Source organism: Ziziphus jujuba, chromosome 2 (genome assembly GCF_031755915.1).
Source record: "Ziziphus jujuba cultivar Dongzao chromosome 2, ASM3175591v1".
In the NCBI taxonomy this organism is placed as follows: Eukaryota; Viridiplantae; Streptophyta; class Magnoliopsida; order Rosales; family Rhamnaceae; genus Ziziphus; species Ziziphus jujuba.
In genome coordinates, this window is record NC_083380.1 from 12,199,698 (window position 1) to 12,225,000 (window position 25,303).

The 25,303-nt window shown below is 35.5% G+C and overlaps 3 protein-coding genes across 5 annotated transcripts; 1 reads left to right on the forward strand and 2 right to left on the reverse strand.

The window, feature by feature from the left end:
• LOC107418473 (protease Do-like 9) lies at positions 1 to 5,659 on the reverse strand. Its single transcript, XM_016027172.4, has 9 exons — positions 4,848 to 5,659; positions 4,068 to 4,267; positions 3,765 to 3,945; positions 3,374 to 3,565; positions 2,086 to 2,318; positions 926 to 1,027; positions 705 to 755; positions 503 to 607; positions 1 to 404 (listed from the first exon to the last, which is right to left on the reverse strand). The coding sequence occupies exons 1-9, from the start codon at positions 5,485 to 5,487 to the stop codon at positions 306 to 308; spliced, it is 1,803 nt and encodes a 600-aa protein (XP_015882658.2). The 5' UTR covers positions 5,488 to 5,659; the 3' UTR covers positions 1 to 305.
• Positions 5,660 to 9,753: 4,094 nt separating this feature from the next.
• On the forward strand, positions 9,754 to 14,147 carry LOC107418460 (rac-like GTP-binding protein 3). Its single transcript, XM_016027157.4, has 8 exons — positions 9,754 to 10,190; positions 10,575 to 10,662; positions 10,832 to 10,941; positions 11,060 to 11,123; positions 12,652 to 12,716; positions 12,799 to 12,864; positions 13,571 to 13,665; positions 13,778 to 14,147. The coding sequence occupies exons 1-8, from the start codon at positions 10,086 to 10,088 to the stop codon at positions 13,815 to 13,817; spliced, it is 633 nt and encodes a 210-aa protein (XP_015882643.1). The 5' UTR covers positions 9,754 to 10,085; the 3' UTR covers positions 13,818 to 14,147.
• Positions 14,148 to 14,399: 252 nt separating this feature from the next.
• Positions 14,400 to 22,856, reverse strand: LOC107418459 (uncharacterized). 3 transcript variants are annotated; one of them, XR_007241077.2, is made up of 6 exons: positions 22,660 to 22,856; positions 22,217 to 22,379; positions 20,111 to 20,482; positions 15,544 to 20,027; positions 15,130 to 15,172; positions 14,400 to 14,972 (listed from the first exon to the last, which is right to left on the reverse strand). XR_007241077.2 is itself a non-coding variant. In XM_025073820.3 (5 exons), exons 2-4 carry the CDS (start codon positions 22,340 to 22,342, stop codon positions 15,582 to 15,584), a joined length of 4,944 nt encoding a protein of 1,647 aa, XP_024929588.3. In that variant the 5' UTR covers positions 22,343 to 22,379; positions 22,660 to 22,856; the 3' UTR covers positions 14,400 to 14,972; positions 15,544 to 15,581. The 3 variants fall into 3 exon arrangements, 2 of the variants coding, with proteins under 2 accessions (XP_024929588.3, XP_015882642.3); XM_025073820.3 differs by lacking the exon at positions 15,130 to 15,172; XM_016027156.4 differs by lacking the exons at positions 15,130 to 15,172; positions 22,660 to 22,856 and having other exon boundaries at positions 22,217 to 22,638.
• Positions 22,857 to 25,303: the final 2,447 nt, after the last annotated feature.

The following is a 25,303-nucleotide window of genomic DNA, read 5'->3' on the forward strand; positions in this document are numbered from 1 at the left end:
TGCCGAAAAATGCATTGCATTAGTTAAAAAACCAATATGTCCTACAGATTTCCGTCAACTAGGACAACAAAATTGAGGATCGCCTCTTTTAAGATTACAACTTCCATATATTTTCCGCCACTCCTTGAAGGACCCATACATCATCAATTCTATGACATAGAGAATCACCAACTTCCAACACATTGCCAGGAAAAACACAAATTTATACATATACAGTTAGCATGTTCACCCTTAAGAATCTGACTGCTTCTATTCCTGATGTTGCACAGAAAGACAAAGATAGATATCCTAAACCAGCTTCAGAGTCAGCTCTTGAGATCGTCAGACATTGCTGATGGTATACAATGTGTTGCAAGAATATCTAGTGTAGCTGCTCTAGCCATCTTCGTTTGGAGAACCACTATCTGCATAAAGATCTGTTATGAGTACAATGATAGAAGCAATATAGGACAGAGAATGGGGGGGAAGACAGAAAAAGAAAGCGGGAGGCCCCAAGAATAACCTGTTGGTATTCTAAATCAAATTTCAAAAACTCATCATCACAGCTCTCCACCATGGCTGCCAAGCTCTTCAGATTCTTCACAGGCTTACCATTGAATGCGAGAACCTAAAGGCATATGCAAAGGAATTCAATGTTTAGCTATTTCAAGCAATTCATGAATAACATTTAAGAAAATATTATGAAAAGCAGTTCCATCCCTTACCTGGGTGTTAACAATGTCTTCATACCCAATGTTGATATCAGCCACAAGCACCTTAAACAAATTAGCAAATAGAAGAAAAAATGTCAGGCAGAACCTGAGGAGTAAATTAATTGTTCCATAATTTCCATAGTTGTAGCATAAAAAGTGTGTAGTGTGTGCGTGTGTGTGTGTGTGTGTGTGTGTGTGTGTGTGTGAGAGAGAGAGAGAGAGAGAGAGAGGACCTGAGAAACCACAACAAGCTGCTCCTCAGGCGATTGTGGCAATGAATGCAACAGTTTGTCTAACAGCTTGACTGGAGCTTCATATTCATAATCCTTTCCATACTGCACAAAGAAAGAATTCAAAAAAGTATAACTTCATAAACTTCAGAAACTTAAAAAATGAAACTAGTAGTATTCAACAGATATGCAGAACCAGCAGTTAAGATGCTTCTAAAAGACGATGGATGCTATTACTAAACGTACAAAGTTAGCATTTCTGGAAGCAATAAAATTCACGGGATTAAATCCATAGATGTTCATAAAAGTATGAAATATTCATATATTACTGAATGAGGAACAACATCTAAGATATAGAAATTTAAGCTAATTCCATGTAATATGATAGTAAATTGAGGAATAAATTAATACCTATTAATAGATGGAGGCACATTATACTTAATTACACATCCCAAACATCCATACATGGAAAAGAAGATAAACCTTGTTATTGTTTAAACTAATCCAAGAAGCTGCTTTAGGTTTCAAATGGTTACCAAAAATTCATTAATAAATAGTCTCTACCTTATTACACCTCCCTGGCCCTCTTTTAAATATCATTATGTTCAGACTCAAAATTGTAAAAATTTGGATCTCAGAAAAACAGATGCAGTTTTAATTTTCACATTTACTAGTCCAACTGTATTTGTGCAATGATTTCCAGGCCTAAAGAGATAACATAGAGACAAGAATATAAATCAAGTTTTTTGTTCACTAACAAAATAGCATGCCCTAATCGACCATACCAGGCTTTTAATTAAAGTAGAGCGGTAGAACAGCATCAATGACTAAAACCACTAGTTTCACTATCACACTTGAACAAACAAACATGCATACATGGTGGAAGATCTGTCAAAACAGCTGTTCAAGCATTCCAAAGAAATAATTCTCTACACATAATAGATTCCATATTTCACTGCACAGTTAAACTATCAAGTTTGCACATGAAGTTGACTTTACTAAAACTTAAAGTACTCAACTTCAATCAAGATGAGTTTTTTGAAAGTACAAAATTTCAGCTGCCACCATCAAGCAATAGACACCAGATAATGGAAGGAAAAGCTTTAGCTTTAAAATTTATCTACACAGAAAATACAATGAGAAAATAAATGTGAATTACAAACCTCGGAACGAAGATAGGGAACAGATACTGCTGTAAAAACAAATCCAGCAATAATATAATATGATGGAGGTCTGCCCCTATTGTGTGCTGGAATGAGCCTTTTGTGGCTTGCAAGTTTGATATTAAAATTGAGAATCTCAGAATTGCGTAACACCTTTAAGGCGGCATTATCTCCAGTATATTTTTGGGATATGAGGTAACTAAAACCTATGCGTTCTCCATGCCTAAATGGAACTGAAAAATCATCAAGAAAAAGGTAAAGTGACATGAAAGAAAGAGTGAAAAATAATTGAGAGGAAGGATAAGAGAAGGAAAAGACTTGTCTATACATCTGCTAGCATACAAAAATTTGCAAATCTAGTCAAAGTACACCTGTATAAGGAGATATTAAACACAATGTGTTGCAAACAAATATCAATTTGAGTCTAAGAATACTTCTAAGGTGAATATTAGGAGTCCATCAAAGCCAACCACCAAAGCAAAGAAACAAAAAAGTTATCTGGAGATAAATACAGCCAAAAGTTCAACTTTTTGGCTTGTAAGATATAACATTAATTCTTATCCTACTCTATTTGATGCATTTCTCCAGCGCACTCCACACTTTCAACCTAAAACGAGAAAACAATTTCCTTTTCCTTTTGGTTTCAAAACATTTGAAATTACACCTCATCCCTACTCCACCTAACACCTCAGTACCATCACCAAGGCCTATGCAAATGATTCGGGGATTGCTGAAACATACACACTGGATTCTTGAATTGACGTTGCTGAATATTGCTTTATTAGTCAGGAAACTATGACCTAAAGGAAATCTTCAATAAATCATGGGAGTTAATACTCTCAGCATATTCAGTTTTGAACGTTTTCTTAATATATTAGAATTTCACGCTGTTAGGATGGTTTTTTGCGTTAAATCCGTTTTTTCACTTTCTGTCTGCCCAATGAAAGATCCTCCATGAGGTAATTCAATTATTAATTTAAATCAAAATATGAAGTACAAAAAAAATAACAGAACAGCAATAATAGTTTCTCTAGCTAGTGTTCTTCCATGAAAATATTCTACATAATTGCATTAATTAGCACATTGTCACTTCTTTCTCTGTGCAGTTCTAATAACCAAAGGCGAAAACCACTAATAAAAAGAAAACCAACTACAATTATTTTAATGAGCTGTACATTCTTCTATTCATAAAAATAGAATAAATAGGTATGTGCTCTTAGCCAAAAAAGGAAAAAGTACGTACTCACATGCATAAACAAATAAAACTATACACAAAAAAACCACATACCTGTTCCATCATTGGCGATATCAACTCCATCAAAGCTGAGAATTATATCAGAAGGCTTCAGAACCTGAGATTCTGGAGCAGTAGGATCAATCCTTCTGATACGAACACCCTTTTGATCGAGTTTCATGCCCATTGCTGAACGCAAGTCAGGATTCTCCATCTTTTGCCACTCAATGCTAAGAATTGGAAAACCTAACAAATAATATATATTTAAGTGATGCAAAGCAAGTTCCAAAGAGAAACAACAAATAAACACAAACTTTGCCACAGTTAAGATGATAATATCTTTATTATAGTCTATAGGCATTTACACAGTGAAGTACCATATTCTGGTTACAACTAGCAAAAGTCAAAGACCAAGGACTAACACCTCAACATATGATTAAATTACCTGTATATGCTCCATTCTTCTCGTAATCTTGAATGAAGTGCATGATAACCGGTGTTGGTATTACATAACCAATATTCTCTACATCTTCATGTTTGAGGGATTGGAATGCAATACCCACACAATTTCCTTTATCATTAAAAGCAGGTCCACCCGAATTGCCAGAGTTTATAGCAGCATCTATCTGCAGATCAACCATGAAGGAGATATCAGGAAAAAAAAAATTAAAAAAAAAATGATAATAACAATAATAATAATAATAAGCAAGCATATGCAACAATAACAGTGGGATCACAACTTCATAACCTGCAAACCTAGAAGTTCGGTGGACCCGTGAACATAGGATAGGATCTCTATTCGTGATACAACACCACTCGTCACGGAAATTGTGTCACCTCCGATTGGGTAACCCACAACGGTTACTGCATCTTGAAGTGTGGGCAAATTCCCAAATTCTACAGGGGATACCCCTTCCCAAAACTCATCGTCATCAACTGTAAGCATCGCTGCAACAACACATAAACCAACCAACATTTTGCAGTCAACATGACTATTCCGCTACAAAACCAGATAATTTCATATAAGTGCTACATCTGCTTGGCATTATTTGTAGGTAGAGGGATCTTATCTGCATAGTTTCAATGATGTTTACTTCTAACACTTGGTAATCCCCTGACCCATTCATAGCTACATTTTTATAGGTAGTCCTTCACATTATTTCAAAACCCAACGGCCCAATCTCCTTCCCCACCCGCCTCTGGAATCTGAATATATGACTTGCGTGATTACATAAATATGGTTATACTATTTAGCCTTTTGTCCATAGTACATGGAAATTTTCACATATTCAGGCATCTAAACACTTTTTACATTTCAAAATTAAAGGGTTAGATTTAGTTCACAGATGCGAACAAAACCAGGATCCCTACCACAACTTTTTTAGGTATATACCATTATCAAACACACAAAATTAAAAACCATACCATCTATTCTGACATAATTTAATATCCCACATAACATGAATTACAATAACAAAATAAAGGAGCAAAAGGAATAAAAAAGAAAAAGAAAGAATCAATTGGGTACCAATATCACACTCCGTGCCAATAGCTAGGACAGTGGCCAAGTATTTCGTATCAGAGCCACGCTTCTTGAGCTTGACTTGGGTATAATGCTCCACTGAATGAGCATTCGTAAGCACCCTCCTACCACTAATAACAAACCCACTACTGCTAGAGCTGTACTGCCTCTTCCTCTGCCATGGAAGAGAGAAATTCGGCTCCGTGTGAACGCAAAACACCTTCACCACAGAGTCCATGGCAGGAACCACCCTGGCCACGCCCTCCCAAACCGCACCAGGCTGAGAAGCCACGTTGGGAACCACCATGAGATCGCCAGGGACGGGAAAGTCGCCATTCTCGACCGCCCGAGGGGCCCGTCTCGCAGGAGAGAGGACCAGCGGCTTATCGGGTTTTTCAGAGAGCTTAGGGAGCTTCCTGGGTCGACCACGCCGTCGGCTTCCACTGTGAGAGCCAACTGGGTCGATGATTTCGACGTTGCTAACGGAGAAAACGTCGTCCATTGAGGTGCTGGCAGTCGTCGTCGTCGTCATCGCTGTCGCTGTGGTGGTTGTGATGGTTAAAGGGGTGGTGTTGGATGCCAAATCTTGGGCTTGAATAGAGGGATTTTTGGGTTTACGGCCTCGTTTCCGTTTGGTCTTGCCCATTAGGGCTTTTGTAAACGGAAAATTGGAGGGTTTTGTGTAGCAGTTAAGGTGTTCTACGAAACGTCTGAATGGGTTTTTTTTCAGTCTTTTTTTGAGGAGAAGAGGGAAGGGGAAGCAGAATCAAAGAAAATTGGGTTTTTTCAAATAAAATTGTATTTGACCTAATAAATAATTATTACAAAAATATTAATAATTTTTTAAAAAATATATTTATATACATGTATAAAAATTAATAAATTTTAAGTTTAGTTTAATCCAACAAAGTGAGAATGAGTTGAGTCATAAATCATTTGGCATTTAGTTTCCACTTTCAAGTACAATGGAACTTATTTACCAAAAAAGTACAATGGAACTTCTTTCTTGCTAAAAAACAATGAAAGTGCACTGGAACCATTGTTATTACTTTTTCTGATTAATTCTAGTACAATGGAACTAGTAACTGTAGATTTTATTACATCATTTGGTATTTTTCCATATGGGAAGCAAACTATTAAATATATGCCATTGTCTTGTATAATAATACATATAAGAACCCTTAATAACTTATGTAGTTGGATTTTTAAATTATGTCCAATTGTTTCCCCCATATCTTTTACCCATCTTAATTCTTTTTTTTTCTTTTTTTTTTCTTTTTTTTTGTGTGAAAGGAAACAATATATGTTTTCTTAATCCATATATGTGGTCAATCTAGCATTAAGGGTATGATCCAAAAAAATAAATAAATAATTCTAGCATTAAGGGTTTTTATATTGTGTTGGGCGATATAATTGATTGTTGATTAATTACCTACTACCAAACATAGGAACTTTCTTCCATTCAAAAAAAACATAGGGAACTTTTCTATACATGCCTTTAAATAAGGCATTCGGAGGATTTTTTTTTTTTTTTTTTTTAATGATTTTGACTTTTCTGAAAGTGGAAAATAATATGGGCTTATAAAATAATTTATTATTATTATTATTGGGCCGGTGTCGTGTCCAAAGCCCAGAAAGTCTCGCTTAGGTTTGAATTCCAAGACAGAGCTAGGGACCAACATAAAAAACTCCATATCCAAACTGAGCCACAGCACAGAATTCTAAGTACACTCCAAAAATAATTGTATGCATCCACATTCCTATGTATACAGTGGGTGCATACAGCTCTGCTGTTGTTGTATTTAGAAACACAGCACAACCTACAGATTGAACTCGCCCACCACATTTCACCATACAAAAAGTACATTATTATCAGATAAAACTTGTTAACAATCAACCAAACATGTATTTACCCCAAAAAAAAAAAAAAAAAAAAAAAGGCAAACATTTTCTTCTTTGTGACAAACTTATTTGATTGTGACATTTTATTACATACCAAACATTTGAAAAAAATGATTCATCAACAAAAAAACATTTGAAAACAATTAAGGAGTTCATAGTTCACTATCATATACACCGCTTGTAATTAAGATTATATTTATTGGACATCACTGAAAAGTCAATCTTTGAGACCTAAATAGCTTTTCTTTCTACTCAAATTTGAGACCTATATAGCTAGGAAGTTGAATGTTTGCTTGTTTACAGTCCTCCACAAGAAAACCTTTTTTCTGCACATAATTCTCTAGGGTTCGAACATTAAGGCAATCTTGTAAATCGCTTTCTTCCACTTAACTCTTTTTGGTAACAACTTGGGTGTTGGAAAAGCCTTTTCAAATATATTTGGTTGCTTCCCAGTAATATCATACTGAATACTGCAATTTTTCCAAGATAAAATATAAATGTTACCTTGGTAGATGTGATGGTAAATGAAATTCAAAGTATAACTTGTAAAATATGGATTTGGATCTATCAAAATTCAAGTTGTTTCTTACTTTGAGTTCTTTAAGGATGTGCAATATCCAAAATATGACTACTTCAAGCTATTTGGGTGTTATTTCAGTTGAAGAATCTATGAGCAAAGAGAGATTAAGATTATAAAATAAATATATATTTTTATCCCAATTTCCTTCAGGGTCTAACAATATGACAAATATTTATTATGCAAATGTATTAATAAAAAATAAAAGCATATACTATGCAAATGGTCTTCTACTACAAAAATCAAGTCAAAACATACCCACAGGTCATGAATTTTTTTTTTTTTTTTTTAATGATGTTGAGGATATAGAAATTTGAATTAAGAATCGTTATATAAAAAAACAATAACTTTATCCTTAGATTGTCCCTAAAAAAGATTACAAATTAATTTTATTTATGGAATTAGTGAACATCTTCTGGTATAGATTCTTGTTCTACCTTTAGCCATCAGTCTAAGTAAATATGCAGAAAATGTAGATAAAAAGTTCATTAAAGCACAATAGAAGGTTCTGTAGCCTTTTTGAAACTAAGCTTAACATGGAAGTAAAATATGAAAAAAAAGTTACTCGATACCATAATAATGGATTATTGTGGTTTTTGCCACTACCATACTGAAGTGGCCAGAAAAATCATTGCGGTAAAAGAATATTAAAGCTTAAACAATATGCTATTTGCCATAAAATAAAATAAAATGAAAAATAAACTATTAAAAAAACAAAAAAAAAGCTTAAACAATATGCTATTAAAACTCATGATGAATAGGTTTCTTTTATTATTTATTTTTTATATTTTGGGATTTATAGAACTAGGTTACACGTTCCTTTTAGGCTTTAGGCAGATAAGAGAGTCTATACAAGCCTATAAGGCATAGACATTTTTTGAGTGCAAGGGAAGTTCCTTCAATGGTCTTTTTCTTTTTCTTTTTTAATTAATTAATTATTTATTTTTATATTAAAGAAAACCCAATTACCTGAAAATTCTCTTTGTCTGCAATCCTAATTTTCTTTCTATTATTCTTTAATTTTTATTTGTCCCATTTTTTCAAAACCCGCTTTTTTATTATGTTTGCTTATGCTTTGCTTATGCTTTACTTATGCTTTCAACCAACCCTTTTAAAAGTATCCAATAATTCTAGCCCACCTTATAGCCTTTGTCTTTTTTCCTTTCTTCTGTGTATGATCACCAAATTTCAAATATAGACTTAATTGCAATTTCGATTAGCTTTCTATGCTAATTAAGTATATCTCAAGGAAACTACAAGACAATAAACTGTATATACCATTTTGAATATACTTTATCTATGTCTTGGGCATTGTTATTACTAGAAAATATATTCTTCTTTCTTTAATTTTATATGGGTATGGTAAAAGCAGATTGAGTTTGTATATTCAAGATTCTTTTTTTTTTGTTTTAAATGAGTTTATAATATTGAGAAAATAAGGGGATGATGTTAATCCATGGTCACAAAGAGCAACTAAGAAAGTGTTAGGTTCAATATATATGACAGTTTATAAAAGAAAAAAAATAAAAAAAGAGCCAAACATTGGCCCTACATATTGTCATCCAAAGACAACCATGAAAGCACAAATTAGAGTCTTTATTTTTGTATATAAAAAAATAAATAAATAATGTAAGTGGTCCAAAGTTTCCACCATATAATATACTATCCATTAATGTAGAAGGTATCATTTCAATGTATTCTGGATGTGGTCCACTGCCTTGCAAAATGAAATTACCCTTTTTTGAATCAAAATTGTATTCTAACAAAAAAGAAAAAGAATCAAAATTGTAAGATATACAAGTTTCTATGTATGTAGTGGTTAAAATTCACTAATTAGAAGCTATTTTAGCAGATTGATACATATATATATATATATATATATAGTTTATTTTTACTTTAGTTGGACTAGATTATAAAAGTTAAATCTAAGAAAAACTTTGTATAAAGTTGAATGCACCACCTAAATTTTATATTTATAGACATACTTGAGGATAATTTAACAATATAAGCATTTTCCTTTTAGGAAAATAATTAATTTATTTTTATTGTGCATTAAGCACTTTCTTGGTAAATTTGATTTTTTTTTTTTTTTGGGCGGGGTCAATTTATAAATACTTTTAAATAGAGGAAATTACTAAAATTAAAATTAAAATAAAAAAAAAAGTGCAAGTGAAGAAAGTAAGGCACGAGTTCCACGCGCCATTCACGTGCGCGCCGTCCGAGAGGAGGTGCGGTATAAAAACAAAAGTCTAGCCTCGAACGTTACTACTTTGTATAAACAACCTTGAATTCTATTTCTAGGACCATTTAATGCATAAATTTGTCAATTTGTCAAAAAATTCCAAAAAAAAAAAAAAACAAATTTTATATATTAAAATTGTAAAAATAAAAAATTCTGTGGGACTAAAAATTCACAACCCAATCCACATACCAATATATATTTGTCAAGGAGAGAAAAGAAAAATTCACAACTACAAACTCAATTTTTATTTACCAAAGACCAAGAAAAAAAAAAGAATTAAAAACATAGAAAGTAGAAAAAGTTAAAGAAAACCCAGCTATAGAAAGAGTGAATGAGTGAGAATCATGTGATCTACCAGTTCCTGTCTCTCTCTCTAAGAATCAAAAGCTATAAACTTTATGTAAATTCCCCCAACAATCACCTCTTTTTGGTTGTGGTTGGCTTTTTGGTATATGTAATGTTTTAGGGTCAAGTCTGAGTCTGAGTGTATTTGTTTTCTTGGTTTTTGGTATTTGGTTTTTCAATGGCTTCAAGTGCTTCAAGGTTCATCAAATGTGTGACAGTGGGAGATGGGGCTGTGGGGAAGACTTGCATGCTTATTTGCTATACAAGCAACAAATTCCCAACTGTATGTTGTTTCTTCTTCCAAAAGATCCAACTGGGTTCTTTCAGTTTTTTAGATTCTTCTATGTTTCTCTTGCCTCTTTATCAATTCTTTATTATCTTTCTGCATCTGGGTTTTGCAGCTTTTTTTTTTTTTTTAATACTTTTTCAAGATTTCAGTAAAACCATTCTCTCTCTTCTTTCTTCTGAAAATTGTTTCTCGGTTTCTGCAATATCTGTCTTTTTCATATGAAATTTTGTAGGTTTTACAGTTTCTTTCACGCCCTCCCCAAAGTCACCTGGGATTATTAGCCCAAGAAAAAAAAAAAAAAAAAATTTGTTTCTATGACTTATATTGGGTTTGACTTGTATTGGCTTTTTATTTTTGTTCTTTTATTTTGTTTATCAGGATTATATACCTACAGTGTTCGATAACTTCAGTGCAAATGTAGTGGTTGAAGGCATGACTGTAAATTTAGGCCTTTGGGATACAGCTGGTACAGTACCCTCAACTCCCATTTCTTGAATATGTCCACTTTTTTTTTTTTTTTTTTTAATCTTAAAACTGAGCCTAAAAGTTACCCTAATTTCATTCTGGCTTTATGTCAAAACACTATGAGATTGTTTTTATATTTATATTTACATTTCTTTCAATGAATTTCACAGGTCAAGAGGATTACAATAGATTAAGACCCTTAAGCTACAGGAGTGCAGATGTCTTTGTCTTGGCTTTCTCATTAGTTAGTCGCGCAAGCTATGAGAACGTATTGAAAAAGGTGCATTTCACCTTAAAAATTCAGGATTTTTGTTATGGGTCTATATATATATATATATATGTTTTCTTTCTCTTGGCTGTTTCTTGTCTGCTTACTGATACTGTTTTCTCTTGGTCAGTGGATCCCTGAACTTCAGCATTACGCTCCTGGAGTACCTGTAGTTCTTGTTGGAACCAAATTGGGTAAGTTACTTTCCATATGTAATGCTATTTTGGACTCTCTTTTCTGTTGTATTTAGTTAATTAGAATTGGTGGAACCATCTACGTATCTTGATGAGCTCAGAGATCCAAAAGATTGCATATGAAATAGTGGGGTGCACTAACATATGCAGTGAGCTATTCATTGATGTCAGTTGTTATGTCATTATCTGAGCCCAGATGAGAAGATTGAGAGCTGATATGTTGAAAATAAAATGTAGGAAGCCCATAAACACAATACCCAGACCACCTTTAAAAACATAGCTCTAATATGTTCGCATGATTTCAAGGCATGTTCATATCCATTTTATTGGTATAGAAATGGTATTGTTATATATTGATGGAAATCAATAATCTCAAGTAGTAATAATTATAATGTGATGAAGAAGACTGTAACCTTTCTAATGAAACCATGATATACTTAAACATGGATGTGAACTTTGATTGTTGCATTAAAGGTGGCATCCTCCAGGGAGGCTAGACTGTTGGATGAAATAAGATGGTTTGTGAACAGTGATTGGTGAAATAAGATGGTTTCCTGTGGGAAAGGTTGCTGATTTGTGGAGTGATGTGTTTTTGAAGAAGGAAGAAATTTGTGTTTTGATCAATAAATTTCAGTGTTATAAATTTCCAAATAAAGAGCAATTAGTATGCTCAATGATAAAAATAGGAGTCAATGCCAGCTTTTTCATTTGCTTTGGTTGACATATTGATTCTTTCAACATTTGCTTTTGATTTCCTATGCCTCTTTCTGTGTCCTGTAGATTAAGTTGTCCGTTAGTGTGTACCTTTTGAATAGTCAAGATGTTCCTTGCAAGAAACAGTAACTTTATAAGTGGGTAACCATTGAAATTTATTATTACATATTCAGGTTTCAAACCTCTGATAGAAGACCCGATAGAATAGTGTTCATAGAAAAGTTGAATCACCTACAAATAAAATTTTCAATGTATGCCTAAATATTTTCTCCCTTCTACTCTTTTTTTCTCCTCTTATGATAGCCATATCGACCTTAATCCAGCCAGTTCCCTAATTTTGATACAAAAGTCTGCGTCAAATATTTGGCTAATCTCTGTACAAGTTTGTATGTTTTCTTGTGTCATGGTTTGTAACATTATGTCAATTATTTGCTTACCTATCTGTCCCATGCCTTTTCCATTTGTTGCTTGGTATTTTGATTTGGTTAGTTCAAATTCATCAGTGCCGTTGACTTTAGACATTCTTTTTCTATGAAATAGGAAACTGTAAAACCTTGTGATGCTATTTAAACAAATATCTTACTTTCGCCTCTCTATTTTCTAAAAACCTTAGTCCATGACTTATAAATTAGTAGCTTTCCTAATAGACAGCCATTCTTGTAAAATTTCCCACATCCTTCAATATTAAACAATCTTCTGATTAACAGTAGAAATTGTGTCGAATTTGTTGACATTCATCTTTCGCTTGGCATGGACACTAGTAATATGCAGTGATGTCCTTCTGCAATTAATGAATTGTTTACGATGGACACAGATCTTCGAGAGGATAAGCACTACTTGGCTGATCATCCAGGATTGGTGCCTGTGACAACTGCTCAGGTGTGTTATTTACAGAAGGTGCTTTGTCCACCATGCTTATAATCGATGGTCCTACTCATGGTTTTGATTTTGTGATTAATAGGGTGAAGAACTGCGGAAACAGATTGGTGCTGCATATTACGTTGAATGCAGTTCAAAAACTCAGCAGGTTTGTATAAACTAGCATATATATAGTTTGACTGTATTTGTTCAGTGTATTTTTATTGAAAATATTCTAATTTCATGCATTAATTTATAGCGAGAAGTGTGGCTATCTTTAAGTTGTGTGATACTGGGGCAGTATATCTTGCAGTGTCCTAATTGTGTACAAGATGCATGGAAGAACAACCTAGATAGCATCATCTCTTAGTTAATAATAATAAATATAAAAAGATGAACTTTACCATTCAAGTATCAATTAGTTCTACACATCATTTGTGCGAGTCCAACTAATAAACCTCTAGTCATAAAGTCATTTGCACAGGGAATACTAACTCACTGGCAATGGAATCCAGCATAATTATTCACCTTTACAAGGTAATTGAAAATAAAACTAAAATTTTGGAAGACATCATTTGAACCAGAATGTTTGCGTGATTACCTATGATAGCTCAGGTTTCCCCACATTGATTATCCACGGTAATTGGTTTTCCAATAACCTTGCATGTGGAAGCTGGAAGGCGTAACCTAAAACCTTCCAACCATCTCCTAAAAATGCAGTAGATTTTATGCTTTTATTGTCAATGGTAGATTGTGATGGCACATTGTTCTTGTTGCCAAAGAATCCTGGATGGCTTATCCGTTTTTCTGGAGTTTAGTGGATTTTGATGGTTGTCTTTTTGACTGAAAAATTACCCTTTCTGTTCTAATTGCAGAATGTGAAGGCAGTTTTCGATTCTGCAATCAGGGTGGTTATCAAACCACCACAGAAGCAAAAAGAAAAGAAGAAAAAACGTCGAGGATGTCTACTGTCTGTACCTCCTATCTTGTTTAACTTTTTATTTATTTTTATTTTTGTTTGCACAATCTGTAGCTTTCCCATTCAGATTCTTGGAAATAACCTATTTGTCACTCAACTGCAGAAATGTCATTTGCGGTCGGAAGCTCGTCTGTTTAAAATGAAAGTACTTCCCTCTGGATGGTGCTGCCACCTTGAAGCCCTTCATCATTGTCAGGCCATCGGATTTCCAGTAGTTTGATTTTGTATTGACGTAGGCTACATTGCATGCAGCACAGGATCTCTCATAATGCGACATGAACGACGCCAAGTGTTTCCTGTTTTTATTTTTCTTATTCCATTTTGGTTTCTTTAGTTAATACGAAAAGATATTGGAAGAAAACGTATAGTCATAATTCAAATGCTAACCTTCCTGCTTATTTTTCATTGTAAAATATTCAAGTTGTAAGGCCTTTGTGTAACAGAGTAATGCCTTGTTCATTGATTGTCATTCATTCATTCATTCATTTTCAAGAAAATTATGCCTTTTAGTTCAAAAGAGAATAGACATATGCAACACCACCCCATGTAACCTTCTCTAATTCTTTTTAAAACTGATTATATTTGTCGCTTATACCCAACCACCCGCATATGAATTGGCAAAACAATTCAGCCCGCTTATTGCATTTCAAAGTCATTCCCAGATAGAAGTTATATCCGTTATAGAGACTTTTGAAGTGTTGAGAAATAGAGACTACAAGGGCCCATGAAAAATCAAATTGAGAATAGCACATTGAGTATATCAAGTTTAACAACTAAAAACAAGCATATCAAGAAAAGCTCAGGTGCCAAAACTCGGTCACGACTATTTCTAGATATATAAATGTGATTAAGATAAGGGATAAATATTAAGCAGAAAAAGAAAAAGGATAAATTAAACAAACTGCAACTAGAAGAGTATTTGCTTCAAGCAGTTGGCAAATCCAACCTCCATTATTTGAGGGGAGGATTGGAAAAGGAGGGGGATTGTTTTGGTTCCTATGGTATATTTAGTTGTTTTTGAGTTTCTGGGCAAAACTGAGCATATGCTATCGAACAGTTAAAATATCTACAAAAGAAGAACTGATCTGCAGCCACCCAGAACAAATTCATGGAACAAAACAAACAGCTTGTAGACCACAGACTGAAAGCCCGTTAAAAAGATTACAATCGATACACAGCAAAGAGGTGGGGGTCGGAGACTATGAACAGTATCAAATAACTCACTTACCACCCAATCCTCCAGAAGCATACAAGTTAGTTGATCACCTCAGGGTAAGAAAATGTCCATCCTCAAATCACTGTAAAATAAAAAGATATAAATAAACCCATGAATAAAAAATTAAATTGGCACACAAAGACATTTATGAAGATGCAAGAGAAGCACAATGCTCAAGGACAAAGCAAATAGAAGCAAACAAAATATTTTAACATCCCCTTTGCTCAGGAGGAACTCACTTTCTTTGTCTTCCAATCAGTTATTGCCTTACATCGTATAAATCTATGAAAAGCAAACACAACCAATAAGTAACTTATCCTCTATAAACTACTTCCTTTCTCCCTTTCCAGAATTTGAAATTACAAGAGACTACCATCATGAATTTCTTGATTTATATAGCATTAAATTGAATCAACTTGTGCTATGGGATAGATAATTAAAATACTGGAGCTGAACAAAAGAATAATAAGAAGAAATAAATAAAATATGTTTACAGAGGAAATACTCCATATGCAATCCTAAAGACTATTTTATTGGGAGAATTGTTTGGTGATTGGCTGCAGCTTTATGATACCAGAACTCGCACACAGGAGAAAGTAAAATAAAGAAACAAAAAAAAAAAAAAAAAAAAAAGACATAAATTTTAAACTTACAAGCTTCATGAATCACCAGAATTTCCCATTACACATTCTCATTGCCATGAGGATTGCTTGTAGCCATCCCAACCTCCCTCAGGCTCCTTCCTCTTCAAGGTGCCACCTGGAATCTGGAACATCCTTAACTGCTCCTCTGCTAGGGCTTGTGAACTAGCAACAGAAAGTTGCCTTGATGCAAGAGGTGAAGACTCGTCTCTTCCTTCAATGTCTGGGCCTCCTGGCCCTGCATTGAGGTCTAACCCCTGCCTTCCCCACTTCCTACTGCTCTCACCATTACTATTATTGTTACCATCTGGAAGACTAACAACATAAGGAGGCCTGGTGTAACTGGAAGAAACCAGACCAGCAGGTCCTAATAACTGTGATGGCACAGCAGGAAAACAAAGCCTCCCACCTGACGTTGAATCCATGTATGTTGTTGAACCACCTGTAAAAGTAGCTGCAGGCAAAGGAAAGGTGGCTCCAAAATTGAAGACTGGATATTGAAACTGGGGAGGAGGAAAGGGCATTGCTGGAGAAGAAGACAACACAGACCCTCGGTATACATCTGGACTGAATGGATTGCTACCAGCAGGGGGACCCAATATCCTTTGTGGCCCACCAGGCGGAACAACTGGGAAAGGTTGCTCCCCTCGATCAGGCATAATGGATGGAATGGTAACTGCAGGGTAAGTGCTCCCTGGCGGAAACCATGATGAGTAATTTCCAACTTCTGCATTGTTCATCCTATGACCAGAAACAGGTGGTTGGGATGGCACACTGCTCCTGCCGCGCTGACTAAACACTGCTGGCTCAGCACCCACCTCATCAGCCACAGGCCCATTCAAATCAAAATCCCTGCGAACACACACCTCGCTGCTAAGAGTACCTCCTGATGATGATTTGACTTGCGAAAGTGTGGGATCAATTTTACAAGTACTGCTTATCGAGTAATTGCCCAAATCAGAAGCCTCGTCAACTCTGTTCAAATCAAGATCAAGTCCCCCAGAGGAACGAACAGGTGCAGCAACCTTCAATTCATCACGTCCTAAATCATGATTACTTAATGTGTCAGCAACAGAACCACTCTCATGAATAGAATTTCGCAAAGCCAGATCCTCCAGAATTCTTTCATCCGGCACATTCAAATCAATATCTAACAGAGGACGTCCTTGCTTTCCAGCAGTAGAGCACGTATGTGAAATATTTGTAGCACCCAGTGGCATCTCCAAAACCTTCCTAGGTTCAGCAGGCCGAAATGCACTTGTAGCTGCAGATCCTTTCCAACCAAGTTCCCCTTTGCTCCGTAATAGGTCCTCCGGGGGAACAAAGGGCCCTTTTGCCGCAGCAGCAACCGTAATTGAAGCAGGAAGTCCACTAGAGACGGAAGAAACAGGCAAACTTAATGGGCTAATCAAGGAAACAGCAGATGAAGATCCTAGCACTGACAAGTTATTAGGATCCCCATCTTTCCCATCATCAGCATTAAATCCTTCATTCAAGTCAAATTTTATTTTTGCATCTGCGTCTGACCCCCCTGCAGCAGACACTGAAGAAGCATCTGCTGTTGTAGATGTACATTCTTCAGCTTCATCTGTTTCCATGTCAACCACCGTGGATCTCACATGTTCTGTTTCTCGCACATTGAACACTGGTGACACCTTGTGAGGAATAGCTCCACCACATTGCTCAGTCTCCCTACTTTGTAAATTCTCCTCCACATGCTCACCATTGTGATGAGCGACACCAGAACTGAAGCCAACGACTTGATTATCTGGAGCCATATGAGCATTACTTACTAGCTCGGTTCTTTGTTTTTCAGTCAGATTAACATGACTCTTGGCATCCATTGCATCAGCCTTTTCAGGTTTCAGTTCATGAATCTTTTGCAATATCAAATCTTTACAAGAATCTGAAGAAAGCAGTACTTCCTCACCAGTTCCTTTTACAGACTCAGAATTTACAATCAAGATAGGTGGTTTCTCTTTCGTATGCACATCACTGTTCATTCCTTCATTCTCACAATATTTTATGTTATTATCAATTTCTGATCCAGGGTGCGGCAATGGTCCTTCAATAGTTTCTGCCTTAACTTCCTTATTTGAGCCAAGATCATTTACATTTACTTCGTCTAACAAAGAACCACTCATACTGTGTTTATTGTCTAGATTGCTATCATCATCCACTCCACCGTCTGCCATTTTTTCCTTAGCTGGTTTGAACCCTTCAGTATCCATAGTTTTGTTGCTCGTCACTGAAGGGGAAGCAACCATAGAAGGTGCTAAAATCATTTCTTTTGATTTTCCGTTGCTATCTTCACAAGTGCCTTCAGCTTGCTGCAATTCAATACCAGAAGAATTTAAATGCCCACCACTTTCTGCTACAGGTTTTCCTTCGGACAAAAATGAGGACTTATCATCCCCATTCTTAGCCACAAAATTACCAGATTCTTTACAATTGTTCCCACGTTCATCATCAGCACCATCAACACACTGAGTTTGTTCTTGCCCATGGTCATCAGATGATTTAACTTTGGTATCATTGCCTGAGCAAGAGAGCTCAACTGGTGTGTTTCTTTGTGGCGAATCAGTTGGAGAAACCAAATTAGACTTCGACATCTCTCCAGCAGCCACACTAGCAAGCAGATTCATGCCAACATCATCCACAACAGAAACAGATGCATTAGCTTCAGAATATTTTACACAACTTTCAATTAAAGCATGAATGGAGCTGAAGGAAGCCTCTTGTAAGTTCCTGGATTTATGTTCATTTCCTGATGACGACGAACCAGTTTTTGAGACTTCTGCAACCTTCTTGGTTTCATCACCAGTCCGACAGTGCTCTTCACCAGTGACAGCAGCAGGTGACCCATCACCTTCATCAGATCCAGTCAGCACATCTTTAAAATCATTACTTTGCCAGGACTCAGCATTGACATCTGAAGTAACAGCAGCACTCTTTTCCTTCAAGTTACGATCAAATTGATCATGCTTCTCTGAAAGCACAGGAGAAGATGCCCTACTATTCATAATTGAAGGTTCTTCAAAAGAACCTCCACTCACACTTTGCGCAGGGCTGCGACCTCGATTTGGAATTTTAACAATAAATTTGTGGCTATTGCTCTCAGCACTGGGCCCCTCAAGTATCTTTTCGCTTGACAACCCAGAATGAGACAATTTTTCTGGAGCTGGATTTTTGTGCAACGAAGAACCTCTGCTTGAACCGATTTCCCTTTGACCTCCAGATGGAGTAGACCCTTGGAATCCATTTATTGTTTTCCGAGGCCTCGAAGAACCACCAGAAAGCTTATTCACATTCATTGAACCAACACTTGAGCTCCTTGCATCATCTTTCCCTGAAGTACCTCCAGTTCTAGTATGATCATTGGAGCAAGACTGACTATTGTTGTGAGACTGACTAGAACTGCTGCTTTTCTCATCCCTTGCAGTTGCCAAAGGAACATCAGATGTACCAACAGCAGCAGTGTTTCGAGGCTGTCCCTCTTTTAGGTTAGTACCAGCTGATACCGGTGATGGCACTGATTTTATAGACCCCGGAGAAGCAGAAGCCGACCTGGTAGCACTCTCCCCCTGGACAAGCTTCACAGAAGCAGATTTGGAAGCAGAAACTTGCGTAACTGAGCTCTTCATAGCAACATCAGAAGATCCACCAGAATGTCTGTTTCCAACTTCAGGAAGGCGTGATCGCCCAGGCCAAGGAACAGCCTGATTTGAACCAGACTTCACATCATTAATATTCATTTCAGCCTCAACACGTTTTTTCCATGTGTCAACCAGACTCCTAGCTTTCTTTTGGATTTCCAAATTCTTGTGAGAACGCAAATGATTCACAGACTTCCCAATGTTACACGATTGTAAGGCTTGAAGATTCACAGGCAGCTTATCAAGTGCACGAAGTAAAACCAAGAGGAACTCCTCAACCGATTTATCATTCTCCTTGGATGCACCAGCATCGCCAATCTTCCCTTTATGGACCTCTTGGAGCCACTCATCAAATACATTCAAGCCTCGAAGCTGTACAAATTGACTAAGGCAATCAAATTTATCTGTTGCTGCTATAACACCAGCAAGCATTGATCGGCCACCCAAATCTATTTTTTTCTCATTTCTATCAGGCTGCATGAGCTGAACTAACTTCTCTACCCCTTCAGACTCCACAAGCCCTCCTTTCTCCGTTATTTTTGCAATCTCAGATTTAAAAGCGCTTTCCTGTCTACAACGACCAGAATCCCCATCATCTGTTTTTGAAATACGTTCTCGTTTGATGGGCTCAGAACCCTGATCACCTCGCTCCCTCTTCTTCCCCTTAACTTGAGAAGAAAAGGATGAGACACTGTTCTGGATGCTGTCTGACCCAGATTTTAGCTGTGAAGTTGAGGTCGGACCATTCAATGGCTTTGGAGAACGGCCACCAGACTGCACAGTTGCATGCATTTCTACTTTTGTTTTATATAACAATTGATCTACTTCTTCTTGTCGTTCCTGCGAACATAAATGATATCAAATATACCTATATTCATTCTAAAAGAACAAACGAAAGATGTAAAAATGAATCTAAAACTCACATTAATGTAATCTTGATCAGTTAGCCACCATAAACACTTGTTTGTAATGTCATAAACCCTCCGACAGACAAAAGATGAAATCCCTGTTGGAAGCTCAACACCTTTAGAAAGGAATGCAACTTTACATGGATGGAGTAAAGATGCAGCAGGAATCTCATCCTTATGGAAGGAATAGAAAATTTCGTTCGGCGCAGCATCCAACAGGGTGCCTTTGCCGAGCTTGACTTCAGCAGGTCGATAAAGCCAATTTACACCTAACTTTAACTTATTGTCTTTGCCTGTAGTTAGCCAACGAATTATTCCAATGAAAGGCGGGGAATCCTGAGGTGGTTTAAAAAGAGCACAGTCGCCAATATTGATCTTGCGTCCATCCTAACAAAAAAGAGGAGCTTCAGTGATCCATTATGCAAGTTATAGCCACGTAACAGAAAAATAGTACATTTCCATAATCAGTGTACATTATAATCAGCTTAGAAAACAAGAAAATATAGAATTTCATCAATGGGCAATAGATACAAACATCATCCAAAAGTGATTCTCATTCACAGCACTCAGAACTTTCAAAAGGATATTCAGTTATCAGATATGAAATCCACTAGTCAACAGGAGATAGATGACCCTGAAATAATATGAAAATACATGCTTAATGACTAAAATACTAGAAATAAAAGATGTCCAAACTTGTCACATGACAACAAATTTTAGAATGTTCAAACAAAAGAATAAAAGGAAGCAAAGGAATACACATGCACAGCCAATGTAATGGAAATCTCACTACGTATATATCTTTAAGCTAAATATTTAAGTAGCCATTGCACGTTTCTATTATCAATTTCCTGGACTTATTTCAAGTTAGTATCAATGAGTAAGTTCTATGACAAAAAAAATCTCAAAGAATAAACATATCTAAATTCAAAATAATCCCTAGGAAATGACCACATAAAACATATCAGGCTACTTGCATTGAAACAATGCATGGTTGAAAAACAGTTCCTAAATGTTCTGAACAGTGGACTGAACTAAATGGACTGTTTTATGGATGTTATAAATTCCCCATCATAAGCAGCATACAATTCTTTTAGACATACATATCTTCAAGCTAAATGTTTGAATAGCCATTGCACGTTTCTATGATCAATTTCCTGGACTTACTTCAAGTTAGTATCAATAAGTAAGTTCTAAGACAAGAAAAATCTCAAATTATAAACATATCTAAATTCAAAATAATCCCTAGGAATGACCCACATAAGACATATTGGGCTGCTTGCGTTGAAACAATACATTGTTGAAAAACAGTTCCTAAATGTTCTGAACAGTGAACAGAACTAAATGGACTGCTTTATGGATGTTATACGTTCCCATTATAAAAGCATATAATTCCTTTACTTTTTTCTGGCATACTTGTTGGACCACCATATGATATATTTTAGAAAATACTAAATGGTCATTAAGTTTTTTTTCTGAAATTATTTTGATACTTGCGTACACTATAACTTACTTCTATTCGACTCATTAAGTGCTATAACCTACTCTAAACAACACCTTCTAGTCATAGTAAACTGTATTTGATATCATTATCACAAAGGACCTTTCCTATATTGAATTTTTAGAACTTTATCATATTCATCCCAAGGAATCATGGCCACAAAGAGGGCAATTACCAAAGGAAAATTGGTCTCAAGTAGGGTAAACGGGAAATGAAAATAGAAGCAATATTTAGAACTCTATTTCAAAAAGTTCTATATAGAAAGCGTTTCAAAACTTGTTTAATAATTAATCCAACTTTGCATCCTGATTTCATTAGTAACAGCTTCCATTTTCTGGTTTCAATATCTAAGCCATTCCGTAATATAATCTTCAATTTTCTTAATTCTATGTATTCCAAGCCCTTAATATATATAATAATTCCAAATAAAGAAAACACAAAAACCTTGCCTTTTCCGCCGGGACCGTGAATCAAAAATAGAAAAGGACAAAAAAAACACAAATCCAAAAATCCTCATCTGCCGAAGAATCTTCGGACCACAAATCAATAGGGAAAACAAACCCAAACCCAAGACAATCATACAGTAGGGGAAAACTCCTAAAACCCGAGAAAAACCAAACCTTGAAAAACGAATTAGCTGAAGACGAAGACGAAGAAGAAGAACCATCGGGCGTGGCTACACGCGTGGGGACTGTCCACATGTGCCGAGTCCGTTTCCTCTCCTCACCACCTTCCCTCCCATGCATAGCCTTGCATTTTCCCCAATCCCAACCTCGAAACCACCTTCAATCCCAACGAGTACCATCAATCCCAAACCCTCAATAATCCCCCCCACCAAAACCCAAACCACCAAAAAAAAAAAAAAAAAAAAACAAAAACAAAAAAAAACCTTTTTTCTCAAACAATTTCACCAATTCGTCCGCAATTAAAACCGTAAATCGACCATCTCCATATCAAACCCAATTCAATTCAAAAAAAAAAAAAAGAACCCTAACTTTCCTCCCACGAACCCCAAATCAAAAAAAAAAGAAAAAAAAAAAAAAGAAAACAAATTTCAACCAACCTAGGTTTTCCTTCCACCGAATAATCGATCCAATTAACACTCAGATCCAACAACTTCCCAATCGAGAGGTCCAGATTTCGAGCCGCCTTTCGATCTAGAGAGAGAAAACGAACGAGAATTTAGAGAGAGAAAAAAAATAAAAATAAAAAATAGAGAGAGAAAGCGAAGCACAGACGGCTGAAAGGAAAGGTGTACTTGGTACTTGGTTTCAGAGAGAGCAGAAGTATCGGGCAGTTCGGGCAGTTCGGGCAGTTCGGGCAGCCCGTTAAAGGGAACGATAAAACTGCCCGCGGGTGACACAGCAGACGATGACGTCCAACGAATTTATTGAACAGAAGAATATGACTGGAAGTGGATTCATTCATGATTTTTGGGGCAGGTGGGATAACGTTGACTCATCTAATCCCGCCCCTTTGACTTCACTTTTCCTTCTTCTTTTTCTGGATGTTCAAAATAAATTATAAATATATATATTTTTATTTTTTATTTTTTATTTTTTTTTAAATTTTTTGTTTTCTAGTATTTTACTCAACAGAGAAGAAAGACAGAGAGAGAGATTGGGGTTTTTCTTGCGTGGGGCCCAGGGAAGAGGGGCAAAAGTGTAAATAAATGGAGATGAGCAATCACACGGGTTAAGGTTGTCCTGAGTTGTTCCAACACTTGTTATCAGAAAAGTAAGAAGAAAAAAAAAAAGGTTGATGTGAATGTTTGCTGTTTTTTTCTGCCACCCCCACCTTCAATTCCTATACCCCTTTTACTTTGTGTTTTCTCGATTCATGTGCCTTCTAGACAAAATATATCAATTTCTTTCTTCTTTTTTTTTAATTTATTTTTCTAATAAATTAATGAATTGTTAAATTTGGGTATTTTGGGGTTTAATATGCCATTGTCCTTGTCTATATGGGTAGTTGATGGAAACAAGCACACTAATATTTTAACAACATTTTTCCTGTGTTTCTTCTGCATCAATTATTTTCCACCTTTTTTTTTTTTTTATTGTATTGGATTTTTCAAATTCAGTGGTTATAAGGGTACTCTTAGTTTTTGATTATGCAAAACCGGACCCATTTAGCTTCCAATATTTTTCTATCACTTTCTAGGAAACTTTTTTTTTTTTTTTTTCCCCAAACATCATTTCGACCTCTTGGTTAACTATGGTCTTTTCCTTTACAACCTTAAAAAATTAAAAAGATAATATCAACTTCCTTGGTCACATCTTGAGGCATGTGAATGCAAATATAACCAAAGCTAGCATCTTTTTTAGCCTTTGATTGCAAATGGCATTTATTTAAATTTTTAAGAAGTTGTTTTTATACTTCTAAAAACATTCCTTCAAATATTAATATTTCTCCAACCTTCTTAGAACATAATCCTCAAATATTAATTGAAAAAAACTAGGACCGATCCAAAACAGGAACACTAACAGCTTTTGATTCCTTTCATTAATACAGCTCAAGAGGGACCATTTAGGCAAAATGCCCATATTGGAACCTAGGAGGGGAGGATAGTAGAGAAAGGAACAGAAAGAGATAAAGAGAGAGAAAATGATAGGAAGCAACAAACTGACCTAATTACTGTACTTTCAGAAGAAAAATAACACAACATTTACAAGCAGACTATATTCTTGCGGGCCCCAGAAAACTAGACCTGTCTAAAGAGTACCCATTACATTGAAAGAATACAGGCTTCTTGTGTTTTTTGAACCCTCTAACACAAAGCAGAGCATCCAAAGCTAAGTGAGCTTATGGGATTTTTTGGATGAATTATAAGCTAAGTGAGTTTGTGAGTTGGAAATTGGAATACATGCTTGACCATTTATGATAAAAACCACTGCCAATCATGGTTCGTAATTGTTTGTGATAGTTGACTAGTGCAGTAAGAATTATGCTCCTGATGACTAGTTTGAGTGATGTTTCCAAAGAGCCATTAGGCATAGTGGTGCTGAAAATTTGCTCATTTATCATCATTTCAAGTATCAAATTAATATGCAAAATGGAAAATAAGTCATCACTAAATGTACAAACAGAATCCATTCGGTCCTTCTTAACAAACCCTTGAATCACCAAAGTTACAAGATCTACATTCTAAAAAAAGAAGGCAAAGTATCATCCTCTTCAATTGCTTTCCATTTTTTAATTTTTTTAAAAACTATTTGTTTTCCATTAATTATTTTCTTTTCCATTTGTTCTCAAAAAATAATTTTTGACAACTAATGACCAAATAATACATTTAATAGTTTTCTATTTTTACAAATAAAAATAATTTTTAAAATAGATAACCAAATATAACTTTTAAGATATTATTTTATTTCGTATACACTACTAACTTGTTATTCTTATACCCCGTTCTCTTTTTTCTTTTTTCTTTTTTGGTTCTGCTATTTTCCACAAACATTTGTTTTTTTCTTTTTAATAAAAAAACGTCCTTTTTCTTCATGAAAATAGAGAGGAATGCCATATAAATCCTAAGACATTATTAACTTTCTTCATGACTATTTAGGAAGGGCCATTACTAAGAAAGTGAGGAACAAACACAAAACCCACTACAACTTATGATTCTTCGACAATTATGTGGTTAAAAATTATTATTTCGTGTTTCATTCTCATTTCTAATTGTATGTTTTGAGAAATAATTATCAATATAT